The sequence below is a fragment of the Lissotriton vulgaris genome, chromosome 5 (assembly GCF_964263255.1).
Source record: "Lissotriton vulgaris chromosome 5, aLisVul1.2, whole genome shotgun sequence".
Lineage (NCBI taxonomy): Eukaryota > Metazoa > Chordata > Amphibia > Caudata > Salamandridae > Lissotriton > Lissotriton vulgaris.
The window spans coordinates 251,172,682-251,190,906 of NC_141693.1; the positions used below are offsets into that span (position 1 = coordinate 251,172,682).

The 18,225-nt window shown below is 46.6% G+C and overlaps 1 protein-coding gene across 1 annotated transcript in view; it reads right to left on the minus strand.

The window, feature by feature from the left end:
* LOC147710625 (F-box only protein 44-like) overlaps positions 1–18,225 on the minus strand; it is a 73,398-nt gene that overhangs the window by 39,505 nt on the left and 15,668 nt on the right. Inside the window, exon 2 of the mRNA XM_086921301.1 lies at positions 17,009–17,320. Coding sequence (XP_086777427.1) covers positions 17,009–17,267 — 259 coding nt within the window. The 5' untranslated portion in view covers positions 17,268–17,320. The remainder of the gene's footprint in view (positions 1–17,008; positions 17,321–18,225) is intronic.

Here is an 18,225-nt window from a genome sequence, read left to right on the forward strand (position 1 = left end):
GGTCTTCGCTGCAGTCACAGGGTTTTGAAAATTAAACAAAACTTTCTGTGCAGGAGACCGGTTGGGGCGCAGGGTGATGTCAAAGTGGATACACTCTGGCACAGCAGTGCCTGCAGCTCTTGTGCATGCAATGTCTGTGACACAGTGACACCACTATTCTATGGGGAGAGCGATCTACATTCCGCCCTTAAATGCTCTCACTTTGAAGTCAGCCTAAAGCATATTAAACACCAGGCTCTCTCGAAGACACAGACTAACGTTTGACCTCAGTCTTTGAATGCACAGTAAATGTGATGAGATAAGAGCAAGATTTACAGGCCTGTTTACAGATAGGGAGCACTCAGAAGGATACTGTAAATAAGGTTTTAGCATGGAAGGGATGCAATGATCCTGAAGAGCCTAAACCAGCAAATGAAAAAGCAAGAAAACATGAGTTACAAAGTCAATGGCAAGCAACTGGCAGAATGCATTCCGAGGTCAACTCCTGAAACTCCCCAAGACGTCTTTCCATACCACACAGCTGTGTGAATATGAAAGACCTGCTAGATTGATAGATTCCTTTCTGAATCTGAAACGGGCGGGGGCCTCTTCCACACCCCTACCCGATGTGATCCAGAAAAGATCGCAACAGTACTTTTACGATTCAGAAAGAGTTTTCTGAATCATCACAGGACTTTAGTACATAAAGAAAAGCCCTTTTGTGATTGGAAACCCTGTGAGTTTGTGAATCCCAGAGTTTAAGATTAGAAAATTGTTTCTACAGGAGGTCATCAATGATTAATTCAGAAGGCTTGCACTTTAGTCGGAGAGGACAAGAACTGATACATAATAAAGGCCAAATGTCTAATCTATATTTCAGTCTGTGAAATCAAAATGTACAAGTATATACTAAATTGCCCATTATGTGGTCAATCCAGAGAGAGGGAATAGAGAGATTTGCTGTTACATGCATTTTCCAGAACAATCCTAACCAATCAACTGTTAGAAAACTCAAACGAAAGAGAATGGAAGTCTGCAGTCTAATCATCAGTTGGACCACAATATTTGATGATTTTGGTGACTGATATCCCAAGGATTAAACAAACGCACTCCTTTGAAAATGAAGCATTGGCAAAGCCATTAGGTTATGGCTATGCAAGACCTATTGGCTCTGTTATGTTTTTATTTTATTTTATTAACTAGTACAGTGTGGTATGGCCTGTCTCTGTATAGTATGGTATGATATGGCCTATCGTTGTATAGTATGGTATGGCCTGTCATTGTATAGTTTGGTATGTTACTGTATTGTATGGCATGTTACGGTCTGTTATTGTATAGTATGGTATGGCCTTATATTTTATAGTATAGCATGGTATGGGCTGTGATTGCATAGAATGGTATGGCATGTTATGGTATATTATGGCTCATCATTATATAGCATGGTATAGTATGTTATGGTATGGCTAATAATTATATAGTATGGCCTGGCATGTCATTGTATAGAATGGTTTGGTTTGGTATGGGTTATAATTGTATGGTATGGTATCGTATGGTATAATCGGAAATTGTAAGGTATGGTATGGTATGGTATGGCCTGTCAATTTATGGTATGTAAGGCACAAACTACTTTCTGTGGCTTCTGTGTTAGTGTGGACATGAGGCACAGCAGAAAAAACAAACAGTAGCACTTAGTGCGTTAATACAAAAGCCAAACTTGCATATTGAAAATGAAGAAAATGCTTCTCAACATAAAATAATTCAGTGGCTACTCTGTTACCCTGGAGGATATTAAAGCAACATTGTAGTAACAACTGCATTTGGAAAACAAACAGAGTGTATTTTCATGGTGAAAAAACAAGAAATGCTTTTTTGTTTTATTATTTCAAAAGATTTTATTAGAAGAATTTTGTAAGTACAGTACAGATAGAAGGACGCCAACCGATGGTTTAACGTCGAGCTTAAGGCCACCAAACTAAAAGTACGTCGCGCAGAACGGGCTTGGAGGAGAAACTATTGCCCCACTCTTAAACTGGAGTATACCAACATTCTTACCCAATATAAAAAAGCCATCTTGGAGGCCAAAACATCATACTTCTCCTCCAAAATCCTAGCCGCGGAAAACCAGTCCAAGGAGATATTTACAATCGTTCACAGCCTGGCGTTCTCAGACAGAACAACCCTCAAGCCTGCCCCGTCTGAAGAACTCTGTCTTTCCCTTAATAACTATTTTATTAATAAAATTACCACCATCAAGGCCAACATTCCCCCCCTACCCTTCCCTTGTGGACCCCCAATGTCCCCCTCCCAAGGGTGAACTCACCACCCTCCCACCCATCACTAGAGAATGTCTGGCCGCCTTAGTGCCTTTGGTCAAGTCTGGTTCTCCTCTTGACCCCTGCCCGGCCCACATTCTCCGTCATATCTTTGTTAACTGCCCAGATCCCCCCCTTCACCTCCTTAATAGTTCTCTTGCCCAAGGCGTAGTTCCCAACTCCTTGAAATCGGCGGTTATTGTGCCCATTTTGAAAAAACCTGGGGCTGATTCCTCTGTCCCTGCCAATTTCCGCCCCATCTCCCTCTTGCCATTTCTGGCCAAGGTGCTCGAGCGCCATGTCACCCGCGCTCTGAGCTCCTTTGTGGAGACGCATGGAGCCCTTGCCCCCCGCCAGGCCGGCTTCCGCTCCGCACACTCTACGGAGTCCGTTGTCATCTCGGTCTTGGACAACCTCAGGGAGGGTATGGACACCAATCAACACCAGGCCCTTGTGCTCCTCGATCTTTCAGCCGCCTTTGACACGGTAGATCACACCATCTTGTTATCCCGTGTCGAGGCGGCGGGGATCGGGGGGACCGCCCTGGTCTGGTTGTCCTCCTTCCTGAGTGATCGCACCCAGGCTGTCCGTCTGGGTGACTTCACAGCGGACGTCCGGAAAGTTCAGTGCGGGGTCCCCCAAGGCTCTTCCCTCTCCCCCCTCTTGTTCAATCTCTATCTCGCCCCTCTTATCTTTTCCCTTCAACAGATGGAGGTCGCCGTATTTAATTATGCGGATGACCTCCAGCTTGTTTTCAACCTATCTTCTTCTCCCTCTTCTGTGCTAAACTTTCAATCTGTCATGCTCCATATTAGGAACTGGATGAACCACAACCACCTTAAACTCAACCCTGACAAGACCGAGTTGGTGTTGACGGGTGGTTCATCCAGCCCCTGGTCCTCTCTCTTCTGGCCTCCCTCTCTTGGCCCTTCCCCTGCTCCCTCCTCCTCTGTTAAAACCCTAGGCATAAAAATCAATTCTCAACTCACCCTTCACTCCCAGGTTAGCTCTGTGGTATCTTCCTCTTTTCTTTCCCTGCGCACTATTCGCAGAGTGTCTCGCTTCTTCACTTTCTCTGCCCTCAAGCTTATAATCCTGGCCATGGTGGTGTCCCGCCTGGATTACGGCAATGCTTTATATGCCGGCATCCCCGCTTACAGCTTGCGGCGCCTACAACAGATTCAGAACCAGGCGGCCCGCCTGGCCTTCAAACTTCCTAAATTTCACCATTCTACCCCCCTTTTGAAATCTTTACACTGGCTCCCTGTGGGTGCCAGGGTCCAATTCAAGCTTGCAACCATCACCTTTCTGGCCCGACTTGGCTTGGCTCCGGCGTTTATCTCGTCCGAGATTACTCCATACGTTCCCACTAGGGAACTACGCTCGTCCTCTCAATCCCTCCTCACTGTTCCCCGTTTCCGGAGAAAGAAGTGGGGAGGATCTAAATTCGCCACCCTTGCCCGACCCTTTGGAATTCCCTTCCCCTTGAACTTCGTACCATTACTCTGTACCCACAATTCCGTAGACACCTTAAGACTTACTTGTTCAAGAAGTCTTTTGATTAATCTTCCCCCAACCCTCCCTGCCTATTAGCTCTGGATCCGGTTAGAGTTAGCGCCAAGAAACCGCTGGTATACGTGCGCTCTAGAAATAATTTTAAATCAAATTAAATTTTTAAATCAGATATGGTGAAGACAATTTTGGTGTCGGTGTACGCCAGTGAGGTTACAGTAGGCTTCACAATGTCATGCTTGGTCACGCGATCGTTAGATAGACAGTGTCGCGTGCTAGGCGTACTTGCAGTTGGCATTGTTATATATTGCCCTCAAAAGGGGAGGAGGAAAGTAGAAAAAGAGAGAAGGGAAAGAGAGAAGGAGTAGAGGACAGGGTGGAAGGCGCATGTTGTTGGATGCCATACTACTGGAGTCCGCTGTGTGGGGGCTGTTGTGTGGGGGGGGTGCGTGAGGACCCCGAACCTTGTGACTTGCCTATGGCGGTTTGTGTGAGCCCAGATAGTTGTCCAAGGAGTGCCACATCTCGCACTTTTTGGTGGAGTTGGGCGTCTGTTTTGATGTTACGTTGTCTGTCCCTCTTAGGAAGGTGATCCAATTGAACCAGCTTTTGAAGGAAGCTTTCCCTGTGTCTTTCCAGTTTGCCAGGATAGTTTTGACTGCTGCTGTGAGCAGGGGGTCTGTTAGCTCGCTATCGTTCTTAGATTGAATTTCTGGAGTCATGAGGTAGCAACTACACCTAGAAAGTCTGGTTGCAGTGAATACCCCATTACGCTATTTATTAATTCTCTCATTTTGTTCCAGAATGTCTTGACCTTGGGGCAGTAAAAGATAAGTTGGGCTAGGTCTCCTTTGTGTTTGTGGCAGTTCTAGCATAGATCGCTGTCGCGGAGCCCGAAGTCCGCCAGTCGGGCCAGGGTCCAGTACGCTTTGTGGAGGAGCCAGTATTCCGTCTGCGCTAGGATTGGGGTGACTTTGTTTGGGTTTGCTGAGGTCCAAAGGCGAGTTTTTTCCCTTTCGCTGAAGCGTCTGTTGTGTTGGCCTTCCCAGTATTCTAGTGTCTTGGCATTTAGTCTTGTCGATACCGGGCATAGGAGTTTGTATAGGTGCGACGTCTAGGGGCCAACTTTGTTTAGGTTTGCAGAGTACTGCAGAATTGATGGGACCTCCTTGTTAAGATTTGCCCTAGTGAGCGCCGCCCTTATTTTTAGGAAGCTGTAGAATTCTATGTCCGGTAGGTTGTGCAGATGTTTTAGGGTGTCGAATGTGAGCGAGGTGATACGTTTTTCTAGTTGGTTGGGGGTGGAGATGCCCCGTTCGTACCAGGAGTTCATGTTATGTATCTTGCCTTTGTATTTTATTTTAGTGTTGAACCAAATGGATTCCCATCTTGTGTTTTTATGCTACTCTCCATTCTTTTGTCAACTTTGAGAAGGGCGTTCTTGGTGTTTTTAAGTATGGTGTTGTTGACTTCAGGGTGTCTATTAGCTGTGAGTAGGGCTAAGGGGTCGAGACCTTTTAGGATTGCTCTATCTAGCGCCAGCCATGCCGGTGTGTAGTCCTGTCCTGGCGATAGCCACTGTATACCTTGTTTGGCAAGGCATGCCGTCTGGAATGTTTTGAAGTTGGTAAGGTTGAGACCTCCTAAGTTTTTGCTTAGTTTTAGTTTCTATAGACTTATCCTGGGTTTTTTGTCCCTCCAGAGGAATTTGTTTTTCAGGATATCTAGGTTTTTTGTGGAAATCTTCTGTGGTTATGAACAGGAGCATACTGAGCAGGTAGTTAATCATGGGTGCTGTCAACATTTTTATTGTTTACACTCTGCCCCACCAACTGATAAACTTTGGTGACCACGTGTCGTCAAGTTTCTCTTTCACTTTGTTTAGAATTGTCTTTTCGTTGTGGTCAAGTGTTGAGTTTAAATCTCTCTCGAAGTGTAGTCCAAGGTATTTCAGGGAACCCTGAGGTTCCTAATACTGCCCTAGTTGTGTGTACATTTAGAGGTTTCCATTCCGATTTGTCCCTGTTGAGTTTGTAACCCGATACCTGTTCGTATTCCTCAATGGTGGATATTAGGGCTGCTTTCGAGGGGCCCGGAGTCTCTGTTGTAATGAGAATGTCGTCCGCGTATACAGCTAGCTTAACCGTATTCCCCCTGATTTGGATTCCTTTTATTTCAGAGTTGGCCCTGATCATGGATAGCAGTGGTTCTACGGAGAGTAGGAAAAGTGCTGGGGATAATAGGCATCCTTGTCTCGTGCCCCCATTGACTACCACCCTGGCTTTGGTTCGTTGTATAGTGCCATCACCATTCTTCTGTAGTTTTCTCCTATTCCGAACTTTTGCATGCATTGGTCAAGTAAGGACCACGACACTCTATCGAATGCTTTCTCAGCATCGAGAGCGATCATAACTGCTTGTTCGTTGTTGGAGGAGGCGTGGTTTATTAAGTGACATAAGAGTCTCGTATTGTCCTGGGGCATTCTGTTTTTGAGGTAGCCCACCTGGGAGTTATGGATTAGGTTTGGGAGTTGCGCGTTTAGTCTTGCCGCTAGGACCTTAGCATAGATCTTGCAGTATACATTAATTAGGGAGATGGGATGGTAGTTTTGTGGGTGTTGTGGATCTTTGCCTTCTTTTGGGATGACTATTATGTTGGCCTCTGCCATTGAGCTCGTCATTTTCCCCTTATGGATGTATTGTGTGAATACCTCTTCCATTGTGAGCTTGATTAGGCGGAGGAATTGTTTATAGAACCCTGCTGTATACCCATCTGGCCCAGGAGTTTTGTTATCTTTGAGGGCTGCTACTGCTTTCTCTATTTCTGTCCCCGTTATGTCTTGCTCTAGTGCTACTCTTTATATCTCCGTTAGCTTGGGTAGGTTTAATTTGTCTAGGACGCTGGCTCCCTTGTCTGCTTTAAGGTTTTTTTCCTCTTTGTACAGGCATTCATAGAAGTCTTTAAAGACCTTGAGGATATTCTTGTTTGACGTTTGTGATGTCTTGTTACTGTCAGTTATCGCTGCAATTGTGTGTTGTCTCTGTTTGCTCTTAAGGTATGAGGCTAGTGCTTTCCCTGCTCTATTTGCTTTACAAAGGTTTATAGCCTTGTATTTGTTTATCCACTTACCCGCACTCTCACTTAGGATCCTGTTGAGTTTGTATTTCTTCCTGGTTAGTTCTGTCAGGGTGTTTTTGTCTTTTAGGTTGGTACTGTGGCACCTTTCCAGATCTTTAATCTGTACTTCAAGCTTTGTTACTTTTTTATTCCTCTCTTTGTTCATTCTGGACTTGATGCTAAGTATTTTACCCCTGACTGTGGCTTTCAGGGCATCCCAAAGGGTACCTCTGTCGGTGCCTGGGTTGTCGTTGAACTCTAGGTATTCCTTTATGGTTTCCTCTATTTCAGCAAAATTAATCGGGTCTTTGAGTTTGTCGCTGTTGAATCTCCACCTGCGGCTAGCCTGTTCGTTGTGCCTCCCACTGAGTGTTAGACTGATGAGTGAGTGGTCTGATATTGTTCTTGGTGTGATTTCTGTGAAATCTATGAGGTGTGTGTGGGAGGAGGAGATGAGGATGAAGTCAATTCTGCTGTATGAGTTGTGTGGGTGTCAGTAGAAGGAGTAGTCTCTGTCATCTGGGTGTTGTAGTCGCCATGGGTCTCTTAGGTTGAGCTTGGCGCACAGATTTTTCAGGGTGCTTTGCCCTAGCGAGCAGTGGCTGACTCTCTGCGGGTGTCTGTTTGTGGTGTGGTCTAGTACTTGGTTGAGGTCACCTGCTACTATTAGGAGGTTCTCTTGGGGGAGCTTACCCAGTCTGTTCTCAACATTTCCCCAGAATGCATTGTCTTCTGAGTTGGGACCATATATGTTGGCAATGTGGATCATCTCCTCCCCCCTCTTGAGGCTGGTTATTAGGATTCTCCCTTCTTCGTCTGCGTAACTCTCCTGTACTACTAGTCTGGATTTTTTGTTTATAAGTGTAATAACTCCCCTCTTTTTGTGTACCGCTGGCGAGCAGAGCGATTGACCTACCCAGTTTGCCTTTAGTCGTTGTGCGTCCACTGCTGACAATTTAGTTTCTTGGAGCACGCACACGTCGCTTTTCGTGTTGCTTAGGTACTCTATAACTTTCCTTCTCTTGACTGGGTGATTGAGCCCTTTAACATTGAAAGAGACTACCTTAATGGTTGGGAGTGTTTGGTTATGCATGGTTTGTGTCATTCCTTAAATTGGGTGTTGCTTATTGTTGGGATGCCCTTGTGTGTTCCTGGCTGCCCTGCAAGGTGCCCCCTACTCCCTTCGGCTGTTGCTCCCTTGTGGTGTATGCATTGTCGTGTTTGATGGCTCAGTAAATGCTTGTACCTGTCCGTGAAGAAGAGGGAGAAGATAGCGGAAGAGACCTAAAAATGAAAGAAGGAAAGCATAGAAAGCAGAGACAACTGTACTAGGAGACCCCCCTTACCCCCCGCCCCCTCCCACCCCACCCCCCAAATGATTGCATTACGAGCGTGCGACAGCAATGTTCCTCCCCTCCCTCCCCCCGAGGCTTGTATTGAGCTAAGTCCAAGCTTCCTTTAAGGCTGACGTCTATCTGACCCAGGTAGTGAATGGTGTAGGATTCCCTTGTCGCCCATGTCAATAGCTTGACGGTTAGACTGGGTAGCCCAGTTAAGCTTAAAGGATATGTGAGAGATCCTGTTGCGCTGCTGTTCCATCTGGCCGCAGCTCCACGCTTTCTGGTCATATCGTTGAGGTAGATTGCTGTGTCTTGAGGTAGTTCAGTTGCTATTAGTCTGTGCTTGTCTCTTGCGTTGTGGTTCATTATCGATCAAGTTTGGCACTGTGTCCGAGGCCTCGGTTGTGTTAGTTCTCCCTAGCGCCCTCGGCCTCGGTGTTGTCTGACGATGCTCTCCTTTTTCCTGCACCTGGGTTTTAGGCTTACATGTCTTCTGGTGGTGGGCCTTGGAGGTATCTCCTCAGTTCGCTAGGGTCATCAAAGACCTGCGTTCGCAATTTGTCAGTGATTCTTAGTCTCGCTGGCCCCGCAAAGCTAAAGGTGACATTATCTTTCCGCATCCTTTCCCTTAGTGCCAGGAATCCCTTCCTAGTCTCCACTGTTTGCCTTGAGAAGTCTAGCGTAATTATTATTTTATGGCCGTTCCATCTTAGATTAGGGTTTTTCCGTGCTGTCGCAAAGATCGCCTCCGTTTGGTTTGATCTTAGGGGCTTGCAGATGATTGGTCTTGGTCCGCGACCTTGAGGTAGTTTGACGGCTGGCACTCTGTACGCTTTATCTATTTCAAATTGTCTGTCAAATTTGATGCCTGTTAGTAGTGGTATCAGCTTTTCTATTAGCGTTGTTCAGGATCCAGTCCTGTCTTCTTCTCCTTCGGGGATCCCTAGCAGTCTTATGTTCCCTCTTCTGCTACGGTCTTCTTGTTCTGCTAGTGTGGTTGAGGTCTTGGCGATGGATTGCAGGCACTTATTTGATTGCGTGTTACCATCCTCTATGTCACTGATGCGCTTCTCCGTAGTGTCGATCCTGCAGTTTGTTTTATGATGATCCGCCCTTATAGCTGCTAGCTCCAGTTGCAAGTTATCTATTGTCTGTTTAGTTGCTTTACCCAGCTCGTTGCCTTCATTGATTTTTTTGAGAATCATATCCAGGGTTATCTCGTTTTTTTGTTTTAGTGGTGAGTCTGGAGTATCTTTCCTGTATTTCTTAATCTTGTTGGCTAGTTTACTGTCATGACCTACCATTGTTGCAAGACCTCTTCTGGCTTGGTAGCTAACTAGTCTTTCGTCTTTCTGCTGTGTGATGAGGAGTTTGGTTGGCACCTTTTTTAATGCTGGCTCTCTCCTCTCTATGTCTTGGCGGTCCGGTCTGTACCTGCTGTGCTCCCGGATGGTCCTTGTTCTGGTCTTTGCTCCAGCCAGTTCCTCTCTTGTGTCACCACCCTTTGCTTGGTTGATCTCTTGCTTCCCAAGGAGACCGCTGTTAGGAGGCTTAAATGCAAGGACCTTGTTGATTATCCCTATGGGCTTGTTTGCTTCCCAACGCCTGCGTAGAATCACGTGTGGCCTTGCTTGTTTGCTGGTGGCTCGGTGGTTTTGCTGCCCGTACCGGCCTTCTTACAGTTGTTGGCACTCCTCACATGTTGATGAGAGGGTGTGTTCTGCTGCGATGTTAGTAGTACCTCTGTGCAGCTCGTGGCCGTACGTGGAGCACACCGTTTGGGCTATTGCTCTGTGGTATGGGCAGGGTGCTGGATCCCTCTATGGTGACCTCCGTGTCGGCGGGGTTTGCTTCTGGCACGCCGTTGTCGATCGGCGGGGGTGAGATGCTGATCCGATCTAAATGGCGACCCCCAGTAGCATGTCGGGTGTTGCTGACACTTATTGTGGCTAGGCGCAGTCTTTCGCCGGGCCTCTGCTCCTCCCCTGCCTTCGTCTGTCGGATGTCGGGTGGGGTGCAAAATGGCGGCCCCCAGCAATGTGCTTTCAGTTTCGGGTTTGTTCCCTCTTTTTCTAGCAGTTCTGAGCTGGCTTGGCTGTTGCTGGTGTAGCGACGTTTGGCGATTTCATTCCGCCTTGTTCCCTCTACGGGGTGACTGGTTGCTCTGTTGTTCCCAGATTCTAGCGCCGTTCGCGGTTAGGGAGTGCAGGGTATGGTTCCGGCTGAAAATGGCGGCCCCCAGCAGCACTTTCGCTTCCTTCCTAGTTTCGATTTTGCAAGTGCAGTCTCACCCCACTAAATCACTCTTACGGCACTTACTTGGCAAGGGATAAAGTATCCGGGGTGTTTGTGGTTCACCATACACGTCTTGCGGTTCTACTGGGGGCACTCACAGCTTCTATGCGCCACCGTCTACGTCTATGCCGTTGTCCTGTTTGCTTGAGGTGCCATTTTGGTGATACTTCGTCCGTCCATCCTCTGGGAGAATATGTTGGCCAACTTCTGCGGTTTGTTGCTGGCAAGGGTCCTCGTGGGATCAGCGTGTGCCCCAGGTGTTCCAACGTCTTTTGCAGATCTTTTGCTTCAGGACCGAGCTCGTTTCGCTGTATAAATTCGCTGTTGTACGCCTCGGGGTTAAGGAGGTAACGGACCTAGGCGCCCGTCCTCATTGCGGTCCAAGCCACGCCCCAAGAAATGCTTTTAAACATTAAAATAAGTACATAGGTACAGTGTCAACCTGGAAGATCTAAAAGCACAGTTGTTGGGATAAAGATGGCGTTTGGAAAATGATCTACGTGCATTTAAATATTAAATAGGAATGTCGCTGCAGTATCACACTGGAGCTTTCAGCCATTAAATTAACCCTGGCAACAGTGTTAGCAAGGAGAAGAGGCACAGCAGATAAAAAAGCATGCAGTGCCACAAAGGGCTTTCTGCAGCAACAGTGTAAGCCCGGAGAAGAGGCGCAGCAGATAAAAAAGCATGCAGTGCCACAAAGTGCTTTCTGCAGCAACAGTGTTATAACGGAGAAGAGGCGCAGCAGATGAAAAAGCATGCAGTGCCACAAAGTGCTTTCTGCAGCAACAGTGTTATCACGGAGAAGAGGCGCAGCAGATAAAAAAGCATGCAGTGCCACAAAGTGCTTTCTGCAGCAACAGTGTAAGCACGGAGACGAGGCGCAGCAGATACAAAAGCATGCAGTGCCACAAAGTGCTTTCTGCAGCAACATTGTAAGCACGGAGAAGAGGCGCAGCAGATATAAAAGCATGCAGTGCCACAAAGTGCTTTCTGCAGCAACAGTGTTATCACGGAGAAGAGGCGCAGCAGATAAAAAAGCATGCAGTGCCACAAAGTGCTTTCTGCAGCAACAGTGTTAGCACGGAGAAGAGGCGCAGCAGATAAAAAAGCATGCAGTGCCACAAAGTGCTTTCTGCAGCAACAGTGTTAGCAAGGAGAAGAGGCGCAGCAGATAAAAAAGCATGCAGTGCCACAAAGTGCTTTCTGCATCAACAGTGTTATCACGGAGAAGAGGCACAGCAGATAAAAAAGCATGCAGTGCCACAAAGTGCTTTCTGCAGCAACATTGTAAGCACGGAGAAGAGGCGCAGCAGATAAAAAAGCATGCAGTGCCACAAAGTGCTTTCTGCAGCAACAGTGTTATCACGGAGAAGAGGCGCAGCAGATAAAAAAGCATGCAGTGCCACAAAGTGCTTTCTGCAGCAACAGTGTTAGCACTGAGAAGAGGCGCAGCAGATAAAAAAGCATTCAGTGCCACAAAGTGCTTTCTGCAGCAACAGTGTTAGCAAGGAGAAGAGGCGCAGCAGATACAAAAGCATGCAGTGCCACAAAGTGCTTTCTGCAGCAACAGTGTTATCACGGAGAAGAGGCACAGCAGATAAAAAAGCATGCAGTGCCACAAAGTGCTTTATGCAGCAACAGTGTTAGCACGGAGAAGAGGCACAGCAGATAAAAAAGCATGCAGTGCCACAAAGTGCTTTATGCAGCAACAGTGTTAGCAAGGAGAAGAGGCGCAGCAGATAAAAAAGCATGCAGTGCCACAAAGTGCTTTCTGCAGCAACAGTGTTAGCAAGGAGAAGAGGCTCAGCAGATAAAAAAGCATGCAGTGCTACAAAGTGCTTTCTGCATCAACAGTGTTATCACGGAGAAGAGGCACAGCAGATAAAAAAGCATGCAGTGCCACAAAGTGCTTTCTGCAGCAACATTGTAAGCACGGAGAAGAGGCGCAGCAGATAAAAAAGCATGCAGTGCCACAAAGTGCTTTCTGCAGCAACAGTGTTATCACGGAGAAGAGGCGCAGCAGATCAAAAAGCATGCAGTGCCACAAAGTGCTTTCTGCAGCAACAGTGTTAGCACGGAGAAGAGGCGCAGCAGATAAAAAAGCATTCAGTGCCACAAAGTGCTTTCTGCAGCAACAGTGTTAGCAAGGAGAAGAGGCGCAGCAGATAAAAAAGCATGCAGTGCCACAAAGTGCTTTCTGCAGCAACAGTGTTATCACGGAGAAGAGGCACAGCAGATAAAAAAGCATGCAGTGCCACAAAGTGCTTTATGCAGCAACAGTGTTAGCACGGAGAAGAGGCGCAGCAGATAAAAAAGCATGCAGTGACATAAAATGTTTTCTGCAGCAACAGTGTTAGCACGGAGAAGAGGCGCAGCAGATAAAAAAGCATGCAGTGCCATAAAATGTTTTCTGCAGCAACAGTGTTATCACGGAGAAGAGGCACAGCAGATAAAAAAGCATGTAGCGCCACAAAGTGCTTTCTGCACCAACTGTGTTAGCACGGAGAAGAGGCGCAGCAGATAAAAAAGCATGCAGTGCCATAAAATGTTTTCTGCAGCAACAGTGTTAGCACGGAGAAGAGGCGCAGCAGATAAAAAAGCATGCAGTGCCATAAAATGTTTTCTGCAGCAACAGTGTTAGCACGAGAAGAGGCGCAGCAGATAAAAAAGCATGCAGTGCCATAAAATGTTTTCTGCAGCAACAGTGTTAGCACGGAGAAGAGGCGCAGCAGATAAAAAAGCATGCAGTGCCATAAAATGTTTTCTGCAGCAACAGTGTTAGCACGGAGAAGAGGCGCAGCAGATAAAAAAGCATGCAGTGCCATAAAATGCTTACTGGAGCAACAGTGTTAGCACGGAGCAGAGGCGCAGCAGATAAAAAAGCATGCAGTGCCATAAAATGCTTTCTGCAGCAACAGTGTTAGCACGGAGAAGAGGCGCAGCAGATAAAAAAGCATGCAGTGCCATAAAATGCTTTCTGCAGCAACAGTGTTATCACGGAGAAGAGGCGCAGCAAATAAAAAATCATGCAGTGCCACAAAGTGCTTTCTGCAGCAACAGTGTAAGCACGGAGAAGAGGCGCAGCAGATAAAAAAGCATGCAGTGCCATAAAATGTTTTCTGCAGCAACAGTGTTAGTACGGAGAAGAGGCGCAGCAGATAAAAAAGCATGCAGTGCCACAAAGTGCTTTCTGCAGCAACAGTGTTAGCAAGGAGAAGAGGTGCAGCAGATAAAAAAGCATGCAGTGCCACAAAGTGCTTTCTGCATCAACAGTGTTATCACGGAGAAGAGGCGCAGCAGATAAAAAAGCATGCAGTGCCACAAAGTGCTTTCTGCAGCAACATTGTAAGCACGGAGAAGAGGCGCAGCAGATAAAAAAGCATGCAGTGCCACAAAGTGCTTTCTGCAGCAACAGTGTTATCACGGAGAAGAGGCGCAGCAGATAAAAAAGCATGCAGTGCCACAAAGTGCTTTCTGCAGCAACAGTGTTAGCAAGGAGAAGAGGCGCAGCAGATACAAAAGCATGCAGTACCACAAAGTGCTTTCTGCAGCAACAGTGTTATCACGGAGAAGAGGCACAGCAGATAAAAAAGCATGCAGTGCCACAAAGTGCTTTATGCAGCAACAGTGTTAGCACGGAGAAGAGGCACAGCAGATAAAAAAGCATGCAGTGCCACAAAGTGCTTTATGCAGCAACAGTGTTAGCAAGGAGAAGAGGCGCAGCAGATAAAAAAGCATGCAGTGCCACAAAGTGCTTTCTGCAGCAACAGTGTTAGCAAGGAGAAGAGGCGCAGCAGATAAAAAAGCATGCAGTGCCACAAAGTGCTTTCTGCATCAACAGTGTTATCACGGAGAAGAGGCACAGCAGATAAAAAAGCATGCAGTGCCACAAAGTGCTTTCTGCAGCAACATTGTAAGCACGGAGAAGAGGCGCAGCAGATAAAAAAGCATGCAGTGCCACAAAGTGCTTTCTGCAGCAACAGTGTTATCACGGAGAAGAGGCGCAGCAGATAAAAAAGCATGCAGTGCCACAAAGTGCTTTCTGCAGCAACAGTGTTAGCACGGAGAAGAGGCGCAGCAGATAAAAAAGCATTCAGTGCCACAAAGTGCTTTCTGCAGCAACAGTGTTAGCAAGGAGAAGAGGCGCAGCAGATAAAACAGCATGCAGTGCCACAAAGTGCTTTCTGCAGCAACAGTGTTATCACGGAGAAGAGGCACAGCAGATAAAAAAGCATGCAGTGCCACAAAGTGCTTTATGCAGCAACAGTGTTAGCACGGAGAAGAGGCGCAGCAGATAAAAAAGCATGCAGTGCCATAAAATGTTTTCTGCAGCAACAGTTTTAGCACGGAGAAGAGGCGCAGCAGATAAAAAAGCATGCAGTGCCATAAAATGTTTTCTGCAGCAACAGTGTTATCACGGAGAAGAGGCACAGCATAAAAAAGCATGTAGTGCCACAAAGTGCTTTCTGCACCAACTGTGTTAGCACGGAGAAGAGGCGCAGCAGATAAAAAAGCATGCAGTGCCATAAAATGTTTTCTGCAGCAACAGTGTTAGCACGGAGAAGAGGCGCAGCAGATAAAAAAGCATGCAGTGCCATAAAATGTTTTCTGCAGCAACAGTGTTAGCACGGAGAAGAGGCGCAGCAGATAAAAAAGCATGCAGTGCCATAAAATGTTTTCTGCAGCAACAGTGTTAGCACGGAGAAGAGGCGCAGCAGATAAAAAAACATGCAGTGCCATAAAATGCTTACTGGAGCAACAGTGTTAGCACGGAGAAGAGGCGCAGCAGATAAAAAAGCATGCAGTGCCATAAAATGCTTTCTGCAGCAACAGTGTTAGCACGGAGAAGAGGCGCAGCAGATAAAAAAGCATGCAGTGCCATAAAATGCTTTCTGCAGCAACAGTGTTTTCACGGAGAAGAGGCGCAGCAAATAAAAAAGCATGCAGTGCCACAAAGTGCTTTCTGCAGCAACAGTGTAAGCACGGAGACGAGGTGCAGCAGATACAAAAACATGCAGTGCCACAAAGTGCTTTCTGCAGCAACAGTGTAAGCACGGAGAAGAGGCGCAGAAGATAAAAAAGCATGCAGTGCCATAAAATGTTTTCTGCAGCACAAGTGTTAGCAGGGAGAAGAGGCGCAGCAGATAAAAAAGCATGCAGTGCTATAAAATGTTTTCTGTAGCAACAGTGTTAGCACGGAGAAGAAGCGCAGCAGAGAAAAACATTCATTTGCACAAACTGTTTTAATAAAATGGTAAATTCAACATTGAAAAGAATGAAAATGCTTTTAAGCATTAAATATGTCCTTGCTACAGGGTAGCTCTGGAAGCTATAAACGCAACGTTGTACTAAAGAGTGCATCTGGATAACAAACAAAGTGCTTTTAAACATTAAATGAGTCAGTCGCTGCAGTATCTGGAGCTTTTAAAAAAGCATGTCGCTGCAGTGTCAAAGAGCTTCAATCTGAGTCTGAGCAGAGGAAGGACACTAGTAAAGCCATTAATCAGTAGTTGGTCCATGAGCCTTCAAAACGACAAACAAGAAGAGAGAAAGTTAGTGCCATGGTGATTGCAAGGTGCACACTTGGTGAATGAGGGAGTGCAGCGTACAAGTGAGGAGTGAAGGGTGCAAGTGGGTATATCAGGGTGCATGGGGAGAGCGATCAGGATGAAAGAGGGGATGCAGAGTTCAAATTATAGGTGCAAGAGGGAGCAAACTTCCCTTCATGCACAGAACGGTGTAGTACAGGCCGCAATCTTGCATTTTGCTTTTGACAAACTGGTTGTAAGCGGGCTGAGGGAAGCCTATCATTTTTTGCGCTCTTTCCCCTTTGCCTTCCAGCTACATTTTTCAAAATCTTTGCCTTATATTCAGCATGGCCCGTGCAGGTAAGAGCAGTGGGGCCGGGTTGGCTTTTGACAGACAACCACGAGGGAAAATAAAATATTTATTTAATTTTCCCTTGTGGTCGTCTGTCGAATAACCCTCCCCCCCAACCCGGCCCCACCACTTACCTACATGGGCCGCTCCTGCTTGTGTTACTCTTTGTCTCACTTCCTTACCAGGATTTGAACACATTGTCATAAAATATGGCTTGTTGTATTCCTCCTTGGATACCCCGAGTCTGGCTTAGGTTTTTTGGCCAACTTGCTTCCTAATTCTTTTTTAATTGTTCACTAAACTGGTTATATATGTAATGTATCATGTTACACAAGGACATAGTCTGTGTTATAGTAAGTGCAGTGCAATAGACTAACCTCTCATCTTTCTTTGGTCCAAAGTCTTGATGACAACACTTTCTCTTTCTGAAAAGCCACCTTATCTTGATACCCCAAAACCTCAAGCAGAAACCAACACTCAGTCAAAATATAAATTCAAATGATATTTTAGCAAGCCCTCCCTCATCCCATGCTTCTCTGGAGAGACCTGGCCCACTTTAAGGTCACCAACCTTCTCCACAGGGATTCCGTATTAAATTTTTCTTCCGCTTGAAGAGGATGTAAAACTTCTTCCAGTCATCAGTATTCTGTATGGCCCAATTGGGAAAAAAACCCTCCAACTTGCACTTCCTTTTCCAAAGAGTTGATAGGTCAATCATGTCCCTCCAGTTGCAGCAAACCAGTTTGCAGCAACGGATCAGGTCCATGCCGGGGACACGGGACAGCACCTCCATCAGCACATCTTCAGGAAGATCGTTGATACAGGTCATTGTGGTGGCTGCTGGAATATCTCTCACAGGAGTAGTCCTGGAAGCGACTCAGTCTGGAAAATGAAGAAAATTAACAATGTCAGCCCAGGGGACTCCTCTGCGTCCACCGCAGTCCTCTCCTGTTTTCTAAATGTCATCCTTTCATCATTACTTATTGTTCAAGGGACAAAAATGAGCAGAGTTGACGAAACTAGAGTCTAGCCTAGAAGGGACTCCTAAGAGATCTTTTGTATACTACGTTTAAAAACATCGCTGTGATGCTGTCACTAAATATAATCTTTTTTTCTTACAAAAAAGTGCATTAGCACTGGCCACATCATAATGCTTTTTTTAAATAATGATTTGCCCTTCTGCACATCAGCTGCACTGTTGTACAGCATCGCTGCACATCATTGCAGGATCCAATAGCTCTCATAGGCAAGACCTATTGGCTTTGCAAATGCTTGCTTAATATACAAATGGACAGTTTACTCAGAGAGATGCCCTGAGGAGTGGGGTGAGATATGAGGGCTTGCTTTTTTTTAAGGGCCATCATTAACCCCAGTGCAACAGGTGCAGTCACCCTGGAGCCAGGAGTGTGTGGGGGCCGCTGCATCCCATTTATCGCTGTTTTAATACAGAAAAGGGAACTATGGTACAGTTTTTTAGGTCGAGCGGACCTACCCTCAATGCGTGAGCATTGAAGGTGTCAGCTTCAGACCTATTGTGGCCCGTATTTAGGAATGTGGACAGCTACCAGACGCGCGCTTTGACGAGGTCAGATTTCACCTCGGGAGCGAGCGTCTGATAGCTGCGCATGCGCGGTGCAAAGCCCTTGCTCACACACAGACACAGGCATCCCCCACCCCTCTGCATGCACGCACGCACACACACACACAGGCGCGCGCATGCACACGCAGGCATACGGCACACATACAGGCACACTATCCCCTACCTCGCATTCTCTCTCAATCACACA